This window comes from Herpailurus yagouaroundi, unplaced genomic scaffold, assembly GCF_014898765.1.
Source record: "Herpailurus yagouaroundi ecotype Mexico unplaced genomic scaffold, PumYag 28, whole genome shotgun sequence".
Lineage (NCBI taxonomy): Eukaryota > Metazoa > Chordata > Mammalia > Carnivora > Felidae > Herpailurus > Herpailurus yagouaroundi.
In genome coordinates this window covers 101,823,674-101,840,735 of record NW_024412376.1, presented here as the reverse complement: position 1 = coordinate 101,840,735, position 17,062 = coordinate 101,823,674, and the positions used below count along the sequence as shown (strand labels likewise).

General features: G+C 38.8%; 1 protein-coding gene across 4 annotated transcripts in view; it reads right to left on the bottom strand.

The window, feature by feature from the left end:
• Nucleotides 1-2,357: 2,357 nt before the first annotated feature.
• PRKG2 (protein kinase cGMP-dependent 2) overlaps nt 2,358-17,062 on the bottom strand; it is a 105,099-nt gene continuing 90,394 nt past the window's right edge. For 3 of the 4 annotated variants that reach the window (XM_040480139.1, XM_040480155.1, XM_040480161.1), the window contains 4 exons: nt 16,631-16,753; nt 15,629-15,691; nt 8,106-8,172; nt 2,358-5,307 (listed from right to left, as the gene is read on the bottom strand). In XM_040480139.1, coding sequence (XP_040336073.1) covers nt 5,212-5,307; nt 8,106-8,172; nt 15,629-15,691; nt 16,631-16,753 — 349 coding nt within the window. In that variant the 3' untranslated portion in view covers nt 2,358-5,211. The remainder of the gene's footprint in view (nt 5,308-8,105; nt 8,173-15,628; nt 15,692-16,630; nt 16,754-17,062) is intronic. The other variant, XM_040480145.1, reaches the window with a different exon arrangement.

Sequence of the window (17,062 nt, the reverse complement as noted above, 5' to 3'; positions counted from 1 at the left end):
CAGACATGGGTTCCAGTTTGTCCTCATGAGTTCTGGTTCGTCATTACAAATTGTAGTTTTTCCTTAGGGATCTGAGTTTGTCTTCTGATGTCCATGTAGTTCTTGTTTTCCCCACTTTAGGACCATTTTTCCTTCCCAACTTAGTAGTTTAAAACAACAAACACTGGGGCGCCTGGGTGGCTCAGTTGGTTAAGCATCCAACTCTTGATTTTGGCTCAGGTCATGATCTCACAGTTTGTGGGTTCAAGCCCTGAATAGGGCTCTGAGCTAACAGCACAGAGCTTGCTTGGGATTCTCTCTCTTTGCCCCTTCCCCCACTCATGCACTCTCTCTCTCAAAATAAATAAATAAAATATTAAGAACAACAACAACAACAACAAACACTTCTTAACTCACAGTTTCTGTGAGTTAGGAATATGGGAGTTGTTTATCTGGCTACTCTGACTCATGGACTCTCACTAGGCTAACATCAAGGTGTAGGTCAGGGTTACAGTCTCATCTGGAGGAGAATCTGCTTCCAATTTCACTCCTGTGGTCTTTGGCAGGATTCAGTTCATCATGGGTTGTGGGACTGAGGGCCTCATTTTCTCACTGGCTGTTGGCCACATGGACCTTTCCATAAAGGAGCTCAGGTCATGGCAGCTGGTTTCCATCAGAGCAAGCAAATGGGAGAGCAAGAGGCAGTGAACAGGATAGAAGTAGAGTCACTCTCTAATCAGATTTTAGAAGTGATTTTTTATTTTATTCTTTTCGTTAGAAAGAAGTCAGTAGGCTCAGTTAACACTCAAGAGGAGAGGACTATAAAAGGATATGAATGTCATAGTGGTGATCACTAAAAGCCATCTTTGAAGCTATCTACCTGGCCCTTTCAAATGGATCAAAGGCCTTCTGAGCATATTAAGTATATGCTGTGCACACCCCCTCTTTTAAAAGAGAACTTTTAAGAATTATTTTCCCTGTAGCATCTTCACAGGAAAGATTTGTGAATATTGCATTTGTCTAATGGAGTGAATCAAAGATCTATACAGAGAAAACTCACAAAATTTTTAAAGGAAACATATCAGCTTGGAATAAAGAGACAGAGACAGACAAATTGAAAAAAAACTCAAGTCTACCACCAAACAGTTGCAGGCAAGCTAAGAAGTCTGCTCAGTTGCAAATGCAAAAGGAAGGATGGCTCAAAAGGCAGAACCAGGATTCTACAAGATGAGGACAAGAGCCATGGAGAACAACTCACCAGGAGTATTGGCTGAGCCCTAAGCAGAGAAAAGGTACCATGTGTCAGACCAGATTTCAGAATTCGATGGACCAGTAACTGCTTTGTGCCTCCCGTCTTCTCTCTGAATGCAAGTATCTGTTGGCTTATCCTTTGATGGTCTTAGTATTCAATGTTGGAAGTGTGCTGATAGATGGTTTGTTTACTTAGTTCACATACTTTTTGACCTAAAAGAATATATCCAAGGAATTACACCTGAGGAGCCTTATCCATACCGGAATGGATTTAGATGACAAGATCCTAGATCTTAAGCCTGTGCCTGATGCTGTAATGAAATTATATTTTTAGGGAGGTTCTTGGGAGGGGATGTGTTTATTTTGCGTATATAATAGTATAACTCACCTGGGACCAGAAAGTGGATTGTGTCAGGTTTTAAAATTGCTTGCAAATTCTTTAAAACTCTCTTCATTAAGAGGTGAAGTCTATGTTCCCTCTCATCAAATCTGAGTGGGCTTTGAGTGTTTTCACCAACAGAATATGTGACTCCAGGGATGGTTCATAAAAAAATATATAGCTTCTCCCTTGTTTCCTGGAATGCTTGCTCTTGAAACGCTAAGATTCCATGAAAGGAGTCTGACTGGTTTAAGAACACCACAATGTGAGGAATCCAAGCTGTGGAGAGGACATGTGCAGGCACTCTGGTCAGAAGTCCTAGTCTTGAGTGTCCTCAGCCTAGGCTCCAGATAGTGAGTAACAAGGCTTTAGGTGATTCTAGGTTCCGGCTATTGAAGTTACCCCAGTCTATGAGTCTTTCCCCCCGATGTCCCAGATATTGTGGTGCAGAGACAAGCCATCTTCTCTGTGTGTTTGAATTCCTGACCCACAGAATCTAGGATAATAATAAGACCGTTGTTCTAAGCAACTAAATTGTGGTTGTTATATAGTCATAATAACTGGGACTAAGCTATGAAAAACCACAACAGTGAAATTGTGAATGAAATGTACATGGAAGCCAATGTCTAGCTTTGAGGGCAATCAACAGTCAGTACGTTTATGATTACTTTAGAATCTTGTGTGAATCAGATAAAAGATGTAAATACCCCTAGCACAATGCCTAGCAATAAAGAACAAGGATTTATTATTATGCCAAAAGAAATATATGTATATATTTATTTCCAAATGGTTATTATCAGTGACCTACAAGTATTAATATTCTGGCCCAATACTCCAAAGCTTTACATGTATATCTCTCTGAGTTACAGATGAATAAAGATATGGTTTACTGTTCACACAAATCTGGGCAGAGCTAGAATTCAAACCCAGATCTTTTTAACTTCAAAACTCTTACTTTTCATCATTATATTCTTCTCCCTCCAGACATTTTCATATTTAGAGGAAATATTCAGAAACTACAATTGTGAAAAGTTGGCCCCAAAGAGAAGAGCCTCAAGAATGAAAACTTAACCTTGCATTTGGAAAAGAGAGAACAAGAATGATTTAATGATCAGGAATACGATGGGCTGTATTTTCTAAGAATATATATACACATATATGTCCTTAATTCATTAAAAATTAGAGTTTAGAAATGTAGGTGAGCTGTTAATAAAGCACGTCATTTTGGTGAGGATTAATTCTTCATCTTTACTTCATGATTTAAAAGAAGAAGATAAATACTGATTTTAATTGGAACAACTGTACATACAGATATCAATGATACATAGGTTCAAGACTAAATGGTTATTAAGTCCCCTTTGATTCTACCAGAGACGGTAACAGTAGCTCCCACCTATGCAGCATTGATTATTTCACAGATATCAGCAAAGGACTCTTTGGGTGTCTTTGTTACGACCTGAAACAGGCCTCTAAAGTAGGTACCACTTTACCATGACTTCTTCTACAGGTGAGAAAGCTAGTGCTCTACTCAAAGTAGTGAACTCAGTTTCCCAAGGTCACCCAGCTAGGAAACAGTGGAATTATTGGGATTATATGATGGTTCATTTCTTCATCTTTATAAAGTACTGTAAAGGAAACAAAATAAAATCAAATGTGGAGATTGTATACTGATATGGCCAATCACAGGCAAAATAAAACTGTAGTACTCTCAGTTGGTTTTTATTGTATGTATGTAAGTCTTTTTTGAATTACAACTATTGATCTCCTTTGAGAATATTAATTATTATTGTAACTATATAATTCTAATATCCATCCAATGCATAAATTTTCTACATTTATAGGTGGGCAATTTAAAAATATATACATGAAAAACATACAATGCTTACAAACCAAATGCAAATAAAAATCTCTTAAAAATCTTAGAAATTCATTAAGCAGGTTATGTTGATCCTATTAAAAATGCTTTGTCTATGTACAATACATAATCTTTAAAAATACTACTCCAGGAAACAAAAATTCTTTGGTTCAGCAAAAGGATTCTCTAAATGTGGAAATTCAGTTTGTTAAGGATGCACCTTCTTGGGTTGGGCCTCACTTAACTGGTTTGACTTTTCAGGAAGCATATAGCTGACTCTTTGTGAATGCTGAAAATATGGGTGGAGAGTGGGTAGAGGTTGCTTTTCCCATAGAACATTAGCATGTGAAAATATAACCAGAAGCTTGAATAATGCAGGAACTTAGATGTTATTTTTACTCTGCCAGATCAAAAAGATACAGAGAAAGTCTGCTTCCCATCCATTTGGTAGGATTTTGGTCGATACATAAAAACATTCTCTAGTAAACTTCTTAGGCACTGGCATCCAATGCCATTGAAACTAGTCTATTCATCATCTGGAAGGTTGTGAGAAGACAGAAGGGCACATCCTGGATGTCCCTTTTACTTAAGTCCTATGACTTCTCGAGGTGCTTGCCTACCTCAAAAATCTAAAATTATAAACACATCCATGACTCAAATCTCCTTAAAAAGTTATTGATGCAAAAAAAAAAAAGTTATTGATGCAACAGTGATTACAGTGCATCAACATTAGTCAATGGGACTTTCATTAAAAATTAACTGTGGTTAGTCTATACTCTTGATTGATTAACAGCAACATTCATAGAACTGGCCAAAATATCTCAGGGTTTCAGAGTCAGCAACCTGACCCATTAGAAATTATTCTCCTCCATATTTAATGAGAAGAAAAAGCCTTCACGATTTTGTGTCTGTGCGTTTTCTACTTTGATTGGGAAAATATTTAGCATATAAGATAAAACCTTTCCAAAGGCCCATCACCTGATCACACATTATAACTACTTTTAACAAGGCTTTTGAAAAGTCTCTGAGGTATCACAGCTGGTCACAGGAGAATGAAAAATATTTTTTGCTTTATTTTTTCCAAGTTCCCCAATGGAATATAATTACTGGCTGGATGAATTAACTCATTTATGTTAGGAAGTAGTACCACTAATACTTAAACTTGCCTTTCCCAGACCAGCACCAGAAACATGTTAACATGTTTTTAGGTGGAATGCAGATGAAAATCAAGAGCTTGTATGGACTACAAAGATTTCTGCAAACCACAACTTTGAGATGCCGTAATGCTTACATGGAATTGCTGTCACAGGGGAAGCCTTCTAAAGCTCACCCCTTTTCTTCCTTCCATTTGCGTGACTTAGTTGCTCAAAGGCAAGACACTTTTTAAACCTTATTAGGATTCAAAGGAGACAAGTATGATTGGGATGGAGCAACAGATTGCAGAGAAAATGGTGCCCCATCAGCACAACTGGTTCAGACTGTGGAGAGGGGAATAGGATAGCCTTCAGCATTTGAGAAAAGCGAAGAATAGAATACATGAATAATTCACAGCATCTAAATGAGACATTATAATTCAGAACCACCTTCATAGCCACATCGTCCACCCAGCTCATGGCCAGGGATTCCTCTTCCCTAATGGTCTTCCAAAAGATATTATAATACTCCAAAGAGAGAAATGATCACTACTGGGTTATTGGTCCTTACACTCTTCTTCTGTATGTATCGGCAGTAATCATCTTTTCTTCTGTCAGAAGTCTTTATCCCAGCCTGACAGTTCATCTGGAGGCACACCCTTTTCAGGGGGATACTTGTCAAAGTAGCTGTGGTCTGTGGGTCCACTGAGCTAATAGAGGAAGAATTAAACCAAAGGTGAGGAGAACGTTGACTGAGCAAGCTATTATATACAGGTAATGCTTCTTATATTTGAACAACGATTTTATACTGCAACCACTGGTAAGTTACATGTAAGGAAAAGATGACCATTTATCATTAAAAATTTTTTTTTACATTTATTTATTTTTGATAGACAGAGAGAGACAGAGCACAAGTGGGGGAGGCACAGAGAGAGAAAGAGACACAGAATCCGAAGCAGGCTCCAGGCTCTGAGCTGTCAGCACAGAGCCCGATGTGGGGCTCAAACCCATGAACCGCGAGATCGTGACCTGAGCCGAAGTTGGACGCTCACCCAACTGAGCCACCCAGGCGCCCCTACCAATTATCGTTTTTGAGCCTCAATGGATCTGGTCACTGCATTACATTCAATAGAAGCTTCCTGGCCTGAGGAGGTACATCCAAAAGAAAAAGTGGTAGAAATTATATCTTTTTTTTTTTTTCAGATTGAAAAACATTATAACAGCAAATATTTAAAAAAAAATCAAAATTTGCCACTTTTAAATACTTTTTCCACTTTATAAAAGTGGATTTTTATACAGTTAATTGACCCATATAAAGTTTCCAGAATGCCAAAGGGTCAATTTAAAATATGACTGACCCTGTTCAAAGAGTGAAATGATTCTGGAATTAACCTATTTTGCAAATCAGATGGTTTTCAATTATTTGCTTGCAAACAAAATTTAAAAGTACACAACTGGACTCTCAGCTGATAAATCAGTACAAATACTACTTATGGAAGGTCATAATGTGTTTTTAGAGGAGGTTGGAGATCACTCATAAGGTATTCAAAGCCACACTGCTAATATAAAACCTTCCATTCCCACTTACCTATGTGAACACAGCTCTTAGCATTTATATCCATATAATTTTAAATATTTTTTTGTATTTATTTATTTTTGAGAAAGAGATAAATAGAGAGAGAGAGAGAGAGAGAGCACAAGCAGGGGACGGGCAGAGAAGGAGACACAGAATCCAAAACAGGCTCCAGGCTCTGAGCTGTCAGCACAGAACCCCATGCGGGGCTTGAACTCATGAGCAGTGAGATCATGACCTGAGCCAAAGTCAGACGTTTAACCAACTGAGCCACCCAATATAATTTTAAAAAGGAATAGAATTGATGTGGACCCTGAACCCATTCCCATTCTTTTATTGTTATTGTTATTGTTATTATTATTATTTAATTTCAGAGAGAGAGACACAGCATGAGTGGGAGAGAGGGGCAGAGAGAGAGAGAGAATCTTGAGCCCAGTGAGCCCGATCCCATGACTCGGGCAAAATCAAGAGTTGGACGCTCAACCTACTGAACGATGCAGGCACCCCCTGATCCCATTTTTTTAATAAGTGACATTTCTCTCTTTTTAGGAAATATTTGTTAAATACTTACTTTAAAATTTTATAACATATTTCTGTTGATTGATACTCAATGCTATAAAAATGTAATTATAACTGAATCCAGAAGAAATATTTATGTTGTCACAGAAATTTCTGTTTTTTCACAGGGATTTTAAAATTTAGAAAACTATAGTTCAAAGGCATTTAAAGAATACTCAAATACTGGCAAGCATAGGAATACTTTTACATAAATAATTTTTTTAGGGAAAATAGGATGGGAATATAAAAATATAAATTCAGGGAGAAAAAAGAATTATGTAATATTGCTGTCAGTATTTTTTATTTTTTAAGTATTTTTTTTACTTTGAGAGACAGAGACAGAGAGAGAGAGAGAGAGAAAGAGCATAAGGTGGGGTGGGGGGGAGAGGGGAAGAAATAGAGAATCCCAAGCTGGTTCTGAGCTGTCAGCGCAGAGCCCAAGGCGGGGCTCCATCTCAGGAACCATGAGATCATGACCTGAGCCAAAATCAAGAGTCAGATGTTTAACCCACTGAGCCACCCAGGCGCCCCGCTGTCTGTATTTTTTAAGTGGTTGATGGGCATCAAATCTCACTGGTATTTAGATCACATTGCATATATTTAAAGGAGGAATGTTTTACTTCAAAATGTCAATATTTACAACAAACTAGAAATCAGAAATCACATCCTTCACAATAATTTAAGCATGTGATGAAAACACTGAGATGTCAATCTAAAAATGTACGAGGGAGTCACAGATCTTTAAAATTCCAGTAACGAGAACACCGCATAGAGTCTGTAGGGTGTCGACCTAGATCATTCCTGAGTCATTCTTCCCTTTGCAAGTTAGCAGATGATCTGCTTTCTCTAGAGCTGGGCTGTCCAACCAGCAACAGGTGGTGACTGAGCACGTGGAAGGTGGCTAGTTCAAAGTGAGATTGCTGTTAACTGTAAAATCCACTTGGGATTTCAAAAACAGTATGGAAAAATGAACGTGACATCTCATTAAAATTTTATATCGATGACACATCAAAACGGCAAGTTTTTAATACGCTGTAGTGATTAAAATTAATTACACCCGTTTCATTTTCCTATGGCTAACTAGAAAATTTTAAATAATACGTATGATTCATATTATATACTTCTAGAGCCCTTTGTCAGTCTGACCAACACCAACGACATGGGGACTTAGATTTATATGTAACTGGTTCCTGAGAATTGAGCTAATCGCCATCAAATAAGAAATGCTATTTAGTCCCTATAATCACAACTGCTGTGACATTTTCACTGACTTTTAAAAACCGATTAAAAAATCTAAACTGTGGCGCACACAAAGACACCCATATTCTGCTTATAAAAACAGAAACTAGAACAAATGGAGTAGAGTAGATACCATACCTCTCTTTGTAAAGGTGATGGAAGGTTCCGCGCTTTCAGTCCCTCCCAATTAAAACCATTTAACCACCTGAGAAGTAAAAACAGTACAGAGGAATATTACTCGCCAGATCAACTCTTAACACATCAAGGTGTCTGTCAGTCCATTCTGTTGCCCTCTCCCCACCCACGACAGTGGAAAAATGCATGTCTGTCTGGTTGTCTGCTGTCACATTAAATCCATGCCCACTAACCTCAAGGGGGCAGTTAATGCTGCCCAGCAATTGGTCTAGATTTCCTGTTGCCCCACCCATTGTCACACTCCCCTAGACTCATAATTCATACTTGGTCCTCCCTCCTCAAACTTCCAGAAACCTTCCCCACCTCCATCCTCACTCCCAAATGGTGACCTGGCTTCCTGTTTCACTGAAAAAAACTGAGTTGCCACAATCCCCTACCAGCGTAACTGCCTGCCTGTCCACATCCGCGTGCTTGCATCCCTGGTGCACCAGGGTTAACTCGGTAGGCTCAGCTCAGCTCCTCCACCGGGTACTTGATCCTGGAGACGTCTCTATTCAGAGGCATGTATCTGCCATTGTCCTCTCTCTTGAATCTTTAATGTCTACCTGCTAGATCGTTCCCATCAGTATGGGGGCATTTTATTTCTTCCAACCACAAAAACACCTTCCCTTTGTTTTTAAATTTTATTTATTTATTTTGAGACGGGGGGGGGGGGGTGGGCAGAGAGAGAGAGAGAGAAAGTGAGAGAGAGAGAGTCCCAAGCAGGCTCCACACTGTCAGCATAGAGCCCAACGTGGGGCTCAAACTCACGAATCCTGAAATAATGACCTGAGCCAATATCAAGAGTCAGACGCTTAACCAACTGAGCCACCCAGGCACCCCCAAAATGCCCTCCCTTGACCTGAGTGCCCATCCAACTTTCACTTTATTTTTCTCCCCCGACCACAGGAAAACTCCTTGGAAGAATGATCTAATCCCTCTACTTACCAATTTTCTCCTGACTGCACCTGTATTTCTCCTGAATGCAATCAGCATTCACCCCCTTCACTCCTGTGAACTCTTCAATTCTCAGTTTTTCTTACTTAACCTATGAGCATTTGCCATGGTTCATCACTCAGGCTTCCTGAAATACTGTTTTCACTTGGCTTCCAAGACATGTTATTCTCCTACCTTTTTGGGTGCTGTCCCTCCTTTCCCACTGCTATTTCCATAGGAAATCGGTATGCTCCAGGGCTCAGTCCTTGAACCTTCTTTTTTCAACTACCCTCATTTCCTGGGTAAACTCAGTCTTATAGCTTTGGATAGCATTTTACACTGGTTAACCATTTCTATTTCCAATCAAGAGCTCTCCATTGCTTCCCAGGCTAATAGCTACAGCTGCTATTCCCCATCTCCTAAGTAGGTGTCTAACCTGCATCTAGCATGTAGCAGGCCCACACTGGAGGTCCAAATGTTCTCCCAACGAGCTGGCCTCAACTCTTCCAGTTGTTCCAACCAAAGACCTTGGAGTTATCCTTTCTCTCATCTCTACCTCAGTCCAAATGCAAATCTTGTCAGTGTTACCTTCAAAATCTATCTGAATTCAGAATGTGAAAAATTCTCATCACCTTCACTCTACCAGCATGGGCCAAGCCACTACTATTCTTCACCTGTATTATTGCAATAACTTCCCAAGAGGTCTTCCTGCTTTTGTCCACAGGAAATCACTGAGCAGCAAGTGTGATCATTTAAAACATAAGTCAGATCACGTCAGACCTTTGTTCAACCCCCCCCATGCTTCCCATTTTGCTCAGTGTGAAAGGCCAAGACTTCAGTGTAACCCCTAAGGCCTTGCACACCACCCTTTCCACCACCACCCCATACCCCACCTCACCACCATCCTACTTTCCTTCCTCTCTTCTTCCTCGTTCTTCCAACAAGGCAGAGATGCTCCCACTTGCAGACCTTTGCACTCAAAGCTAGATGGTTCTCTCCCCAGATTTGCATGTGGTTTGTTCCCTCAATACTGTCAGGTCTTTTCTCAAAGATCATTTTCTTAGTGAGGTCTTCTTTGACCATCCAATGTAACATCTCACCTCCATACCTCCCCACCCCACTTCTTATCCTCCTTCCTGCTTTAGTTCTCTGCTATCTGATGTATCTGCCATATACTTTACTTAGTTATCCTGTTCATCCTATCTTCCCCGCTAGAATGCTAGCTCCATGAGGACAAGAATTTTCATCTGTTTGCTTTCCTTCTGTGTCCCTGACACTAGGAGCAAGACTAGTCATCAAACCAGGCTCAATAAATGTTTGTTGAATAACTGAATGACTCTTCAAGAGAAGACACTTACGCATAACCTCTTCCTATCATGTCTTAGAATATCATTCCACCTTGGTGGTGCTCTTAGTGATTTGTATACAAAAAGCTCCTAGATAAAAAGGTTTTTTACAATAATCTGTAATGAGGTTAAGCTGATAGCCAGATGAAGTTTCTTTTTATTTATTGCTTCCACATCATTAATCTAAAAATAAAATTATCTGGGGGTGCCTGGGTGGCTCAGTCAGTTAAGTGTACAACTTTGGCTCAGGTCATGATCTCATGGTTCATGAGTTCGAGCCCTGCATCAGGCTCTGTGCTGTCAGCCTCCCTCTCCAGATCCACTGCCTCCCTCTCACTCTTCCCCTCCCCTGCTTTTGCTCTCTCCCAATCTCTCTCAAAAGTAAATAAAAACATTAAAAAAAAAAAAAAGAAGAAAATCAATCAATCAATCAATCAATAAATGTAATGATCTGGTCTTTAGGACACATATCAAACTTGGTGGGTTGGAAACGCAACAGTAGAAGTAAGGAGGCCTTGCTTCTCTTGGATGTAAATAATGTATCCTGTCTCTCGGAATCTTATAAGGAACATGTAATAATACTCTTCTATACCCACTGATCTTTTCTATTGAAAAGCTCGCCAGCACAATTTTTGGAAAGTCAGTTTGGTCCCAGGCATCAAAAACAAACAAACAAACAAACAAACAAACAAAGGTCCTGCTTTTAGGATATTTATATTTTGGTAGGAGTTTACAAGGAAATAAACAAAACAAATAAACAATACTAATACTTAATTTCAGATACTAGTAAGGACTAAGAAGATAAAAGGGAATAATGTGGTGGCGGGTGACTGAGATTGGATGTTAGGACCGGCTGGAATGAAGAGAGGGGAGATCCATGGGAAAACTCGTGGCAAGGCCCTAAATGAAAGGAAGTGATGGAAATGAGCTGAGGGGTGGTGAATGGAGAGGAAACTAGAACAAAAAATAAGGTATCTGAGAACTGGCCAGAGGCCAGGCCACGTAAGCCTTGTAGAACATAGTATGGAATCAGGATTTTATGCTTAATGGGAAGCCATTAGAAAGTTCTAAGCACGGGGCACCTGGATGGCTCAGTCAGTGAAGCGTCCGACTCTTGATCTTGGCTCAGGTCATGATCTCACGGTTTGTGAGTTTCGGCCCTGCATCAGGCCCCATGCACCGACAGTACAGAGCCTGCCTGGGATTCTCTCTCTACCTCTCTCTCTGCTCCCGATCCCCACTTGCTTTCTCTCTCAGAATAAATTAAAAAAGCAAACTTAATAAAATGTGTCAAATCGAAGTAGGAAGAGGAAAAAAGTCACTCTCAGTGACATCACACTGTCAGTGAGAAGCCTGCTTGGGATTCTCTTGCTCCTTTACTCTATGTCACTCCCCCGCTCATGCCTCTCTCTCTCTCTCTCTCTCTCTCTCTCTCTCTCTCTCTCAGAATAAATAAACTTAAAAAAAAGATTTTAAAAAGGAAGAAGAAAAAAAAGAAAGTTCTAAGGAAACTCTCTCTCTCTCAGAATAAATAAACTTAAAAAAAAGATTTTAAAAAGGAAGAAGAAAAAAAAGAAAGTTCTAAGGAAATGACGGAATCTAAGCACACTTCCAAAGGATAATTCTGGCTGTTGTGTGGAGCATGACCACAGGGGGCCGTGATGTGGCAGGGCCTTGGTAGAGATGTGAGGCTGAAGGCTGGGTGATTTTGGGAGGCTGTCCCACTCCTGTCTGTGAGCCACACCAGAAGTTATGTTGTTCCATCTTTTTTTTTTTTTTTTTAATGTTCATTTATTTATTTTTGAGTGAGAGAGAATGTGAACTGGGGAGGGGCAGAGACGGAGGGAGACAGAGAATCCCAAGCAGGCTTCACTGACAGCACAGAGCCTGACACGGGGCTAGAACTCACAAATGGTGAGCTCATGACCTGAGCCAAAATCAAGAGTGGGATGTTTAACTGACTAAGCCACACAGGCTCCCTATGCTCTTCCAACTTTTCTAATCTCTTCCCACCCCTGGAGTTGGTCTTCATTCAGTCTCTGGCTTCCCCATTCCAAGTCTAAACTTAGCAAGACAAAAAGTACTATAAACAGAGGGAAGGCTCCAGTACATTCCATTTCAGATGCCATTCTTAACCGAAAGGGCCATTTTAGTGAAAGCTGTTGAGACACTAATCAAAGAGTGAAAGTCAGACAGCAGCCCCAACTGTATGGCTTCCTTTGTTCTTGCTACAAAACCACAGAAGTCCTCTCCCTGATCCACCCATCAGCTTCTTTGCATAGACTGAGGCTCCATTTTTAGGGATTTCTAGGTGCACAGTTATGTGGACTCTTTTCTTTTGCCACCAGATATTGCCACAATTTCTTTTAACATATTTTACAGTGCTCTCTACCCAGAAGCTACTCCATAAATATTAATAAAAATCACTGCTGTTACTCTACCGAATCAAAGAGCCTATACATTTTTCGCTGAGTACTTGTTACAATTTGACTTATGGCAATATTTACTTAACATGAGTGGCCATTCACTTAACACTTGGCCTTTTGACACCAACCACATTTTAAGTAATGCCAGTGCCAGCATGCATTCATGTGGGAAAAATATTCACCAAAAAAATATTAGCAGCAATGGCACATAAATTGCTTCTTCATTTTTAGAAGCCCCATAGAAGCTATTCTTTGAAAGTAATTTTAGTGGCTAGACCTATTAATGGTAACATTAAAATACCTGAAACAAATTATTCCCCTATCTAGCAGGAAAGATTTAATTGCACCCTACAAATATATTATCCCTCTTTTCAGATAGGTGTTGGGAGACGTGATCGGTGCCTAGTTTATAAGTTAGCTCAGAAATAGGGGAGGGAGGCGTTCTGATTATTTTTAGTTCAGGTGACTTAACTCAGAATTGACAACCAACAACAGGCCATGTTAAACTGTATTGTTTTTAAATACAAACTTAAAATGAATGGTTCTCTAAGAAAAAAGCATATGTTTTACTTTAGAGAAGAGTGGGAAAATCTGATGGCAAATTTCAGAAAGATATTCTTTTTAAGTCCAAGAATATACTGAGTAGGGAAGCTCTAAGCCTTGGAGACATGTGGAAGGTTTTAGAACCCTCCTACTTGAAGGCAGGGAGAGATCTCTTTTTCAGGTCCCCCCTGCCTCAGCTTTGTATCATAAGAAGCACTACAAAAATCAGATGAAATGATGTCTTTGAGCTCCTGGGGCTCGCTGAACGGCACTGTGTAAATTTGGTACATCTCATTACTGACCTCTATCTCATGTGCGGCACTCTGTACCCTAATGCGGCAAAGAACATCCTGCCTGTTAAGAAGAGTGGGTAAATTAATCCCCACAGGGAAGGAAATTCAAAATTCTTCATTACCACGCTGACGTGAGAAAAGCCTTTAGTATCAATTTGTATGTGCATCCAATCACAATTTGACAGCCACATTTAAATGAGCCTCAGGTAAATAAGAAATAAAAGATAAAACCAGAGCCTGTTAACCCAACCATCCCAGAGCAAAACTGAAGACGCTTCTTTAATGAGAGAAAGGAGGACAATAATATTGGAAGAATGACTTTAACTGACAGTACACTTGTTTGCCTAATATGAATAGCGGGCTTATGTGTCATTTTATAATGAGAACAGAAATTGTGATAACAGCATGGAGCAAGAAAGATAAATTGGAATCTAAGACAAATAAGGAGCTTGACACTGAGGGCAATCCAAAGGATCACAAAAAACAATAAAATACCAAAAGCATTTTGATGTCTCTAAATGCGCAGAGGAGTCTGTATCATCCTCCCTCCCTCCTAACACACCCTTAAGGCAAGGCCCAATATGAATTTACAATGTTGAATACATGGCTTTGTTTCAAGTAAGTTCATGAATAGATGGAGCAGGGCTGGCAGCAGGGGATTTTTTTTTTTTTTTTTTGAAGCTGCACCACTACTGTTAAAGCAAAATGAATAGTGTTTCTATTCAGAAGCTTCTCTCCCTTTATTTCCATGCTGCATTTATATGCCTCTGCTTCTTCAGTACAAAAAAAAAAAAAAAAAAATCCAGATAGGAATGAAATACTGAGAGGTGTTTTCATTTCTGAACAGAAAACACTTTAGCGAGTTCACATGTTTTCAATGATGAAATTCTCAAATTTAGTTTTTCTTTTATCAATAGTACTATCAACAGGCGATATTTTATATCTGTATACCATGAGGAAAATTAAAACATCTTGAGGACTGCAGGATTTAGCTAGGCATCAATTTAAAAAAAAAATCTGGGGGCACATGGGTGGCTCAGTCAGTTGAGTGTTTGACTCTTGATTTCAGTTCAGGTTATGATCCCAGAGTCATGGAATTGAGCCCCAAATGGGGCTCCACGCTAAGCACAGAGACTGCTTAAGATTCTCTCTCTCTCTCTCTCTCTCTCTCTCTCTCTTTCTCTTTCTCTCTCTCTCTGTCTCCCTCTGCCCTCTCCCCCGCTTGCGTTTTCTCTCCTAAAAAAAAAAAAAAAAAAAAATCTGAAAGGCTTTAACTCCTCATATGCAACCACATCAAAGAGGATAACTCATGCAAGTCACCGATGGTTCTAAAGACCAGCTTTAGAAATCCACAGAGCCAAAGAGATGCATATTAGATTATTGTATAAGGCTAAAACACTGTTTGAGGTTTTGTGGAAATCAATGTACTTTACCCCAAAAGTGAAATACAACACTAGGCTTCAAAATTTGGAGAGCTAGTCAGAGGAAAATTATATCTAAAATAAATACATATTATTACTAAAACTAAAAAAGAACACTATTTAACAGTTGATTTCTCTTTAATATTGACAACAGAGACTATACTGTACTTTACTCATAAATCAAAGGTCAAAATTAAAAATTAATTCGTCTATAGAATCCAAGTTGATATTAAAAAAAATAAGAATAGCAGTGTATAAAAAGCTAAGTCACTATAACTTAAAGACATGATTTTGTCACTTGTTTTAGAACTTCATCCATTCTTGATGTGAATTTCCAACAGTAAAGAAATGAGACTGATTATTGTAACTGCACCTAGTAAAACACAAATTAAAAAGAAAACCACCAAAAAGGAAAAACTGAGCATCCGTAGGGGGACCCTTGTGACCTACTGAGAGAAGCTTCATTTTTTTTCTATAAATTTCTTTTTTTTTTTTTTTTCTGGCAGAGAATCAGCTATGTACCTGTGTCTCTTAATGTCATTGATTCCATTCTTCAGATTTCCAAGTCTTTCCGTTGGATTTTGCCTAAAAAAAAAAAAAAAAAAAAAAAGTTTTTTGAAAAGGCAATTTATAGTAATTATGCCTCAGTGAATTTTAAATTAAAATTTAACATTTTATATATATATATATTTGTTCATTCATTATTCAACAATATCCACAGACCAGGCAGCTGAGTAAAGGGAGATGAAAACCACACGCCCCTTTCTGGCATGTGTGTATGTATATAGACGTACATACCCCAGTGCTTTAAATGAGCTATGAATAAATGCTTAAAAGAACAGGAGGATGCTATCTTACCAACTTTGCTAAGAAACCAGAGAAAGCTTTCATGAATCATTTACATCTGAGCTGGAATCTTAGAAACATGCAGAAATTTGTCGGCAGCCCACAGTTAGGTTTCACATCCTAAATTTACTCAATGGTAATGATTTAAAAAAAAAAAAAGTTCAAATATGAAAAAAAAAAAGAAAACAGTGACAAAATAAAGTTAAAACACAAAGTCCAGAAGTCTTCTGTTCTCCAATAAATTATTTTTAAGGGTAAACAGAAATTTAGAATAATTTAAAATAAGGCTAGAGAAGTACTGGTTTTTAAAATGAAGGCTGAGAGGGCTTTTAGGAACATTTGATCATCACCACTGATTTTCTCTCAAAATAACAAGGTGGTAAGTTGATAATCCTTTATTAAACTTAGGTTCATTTTGCCCTCTAACAGATAAAGGCGATTCTCAAAGATGAGCTGAAAAATGTGGATCTCTTTTAAACTGGAAGTAGGTACTATGATTCTGAAACATGAAACTCAAATTCCCAGTACAAAACAGAAAATGACTTTCTTTAAATATGATTTAGCTACATAGAAAAGTACAAAAAGTAAACCTATACCTAATTTTAAAATGCATGGAAACAGAAATGAGAACACTTCACACATTCCCCAGGAACTAGGGCTTTTAATTTTCATTCTCACCTGCAAAGCCTGCGAATCAAATCCTCAGGCCTTCTTGTTATCTTTCTGGGAAAATCCATTTTTTCAATTCCTTTGAGAATCAAATTGTAGGTCATCATTTGGTCAATCCCGGAAAAGGGAGGGCTGAAGAAAAGCCAAAACACGACACTAGGACCAACTTCTCAGATCCATTTACAACTGAGTTTCTTTTCTTTTCCTCCCTTCCGCCCTCCCCCATTCTTTCTCCTTTGACATTGAATAAAAAGTATATGCATATATGCAGGAAAATAGTTTCATTAGTTTCACATCACTTAACAAATTACACACATACACAAGAGGTAATTTGTCAGGTGGTGATGATAATCACTAAAAAGAAAAATAAAGGAGGAGACAGAGTGACAGAGAGAGGTGTGATTTTCTTAGACCCAGTGGATAGGAAAAGCCTCTTTCATA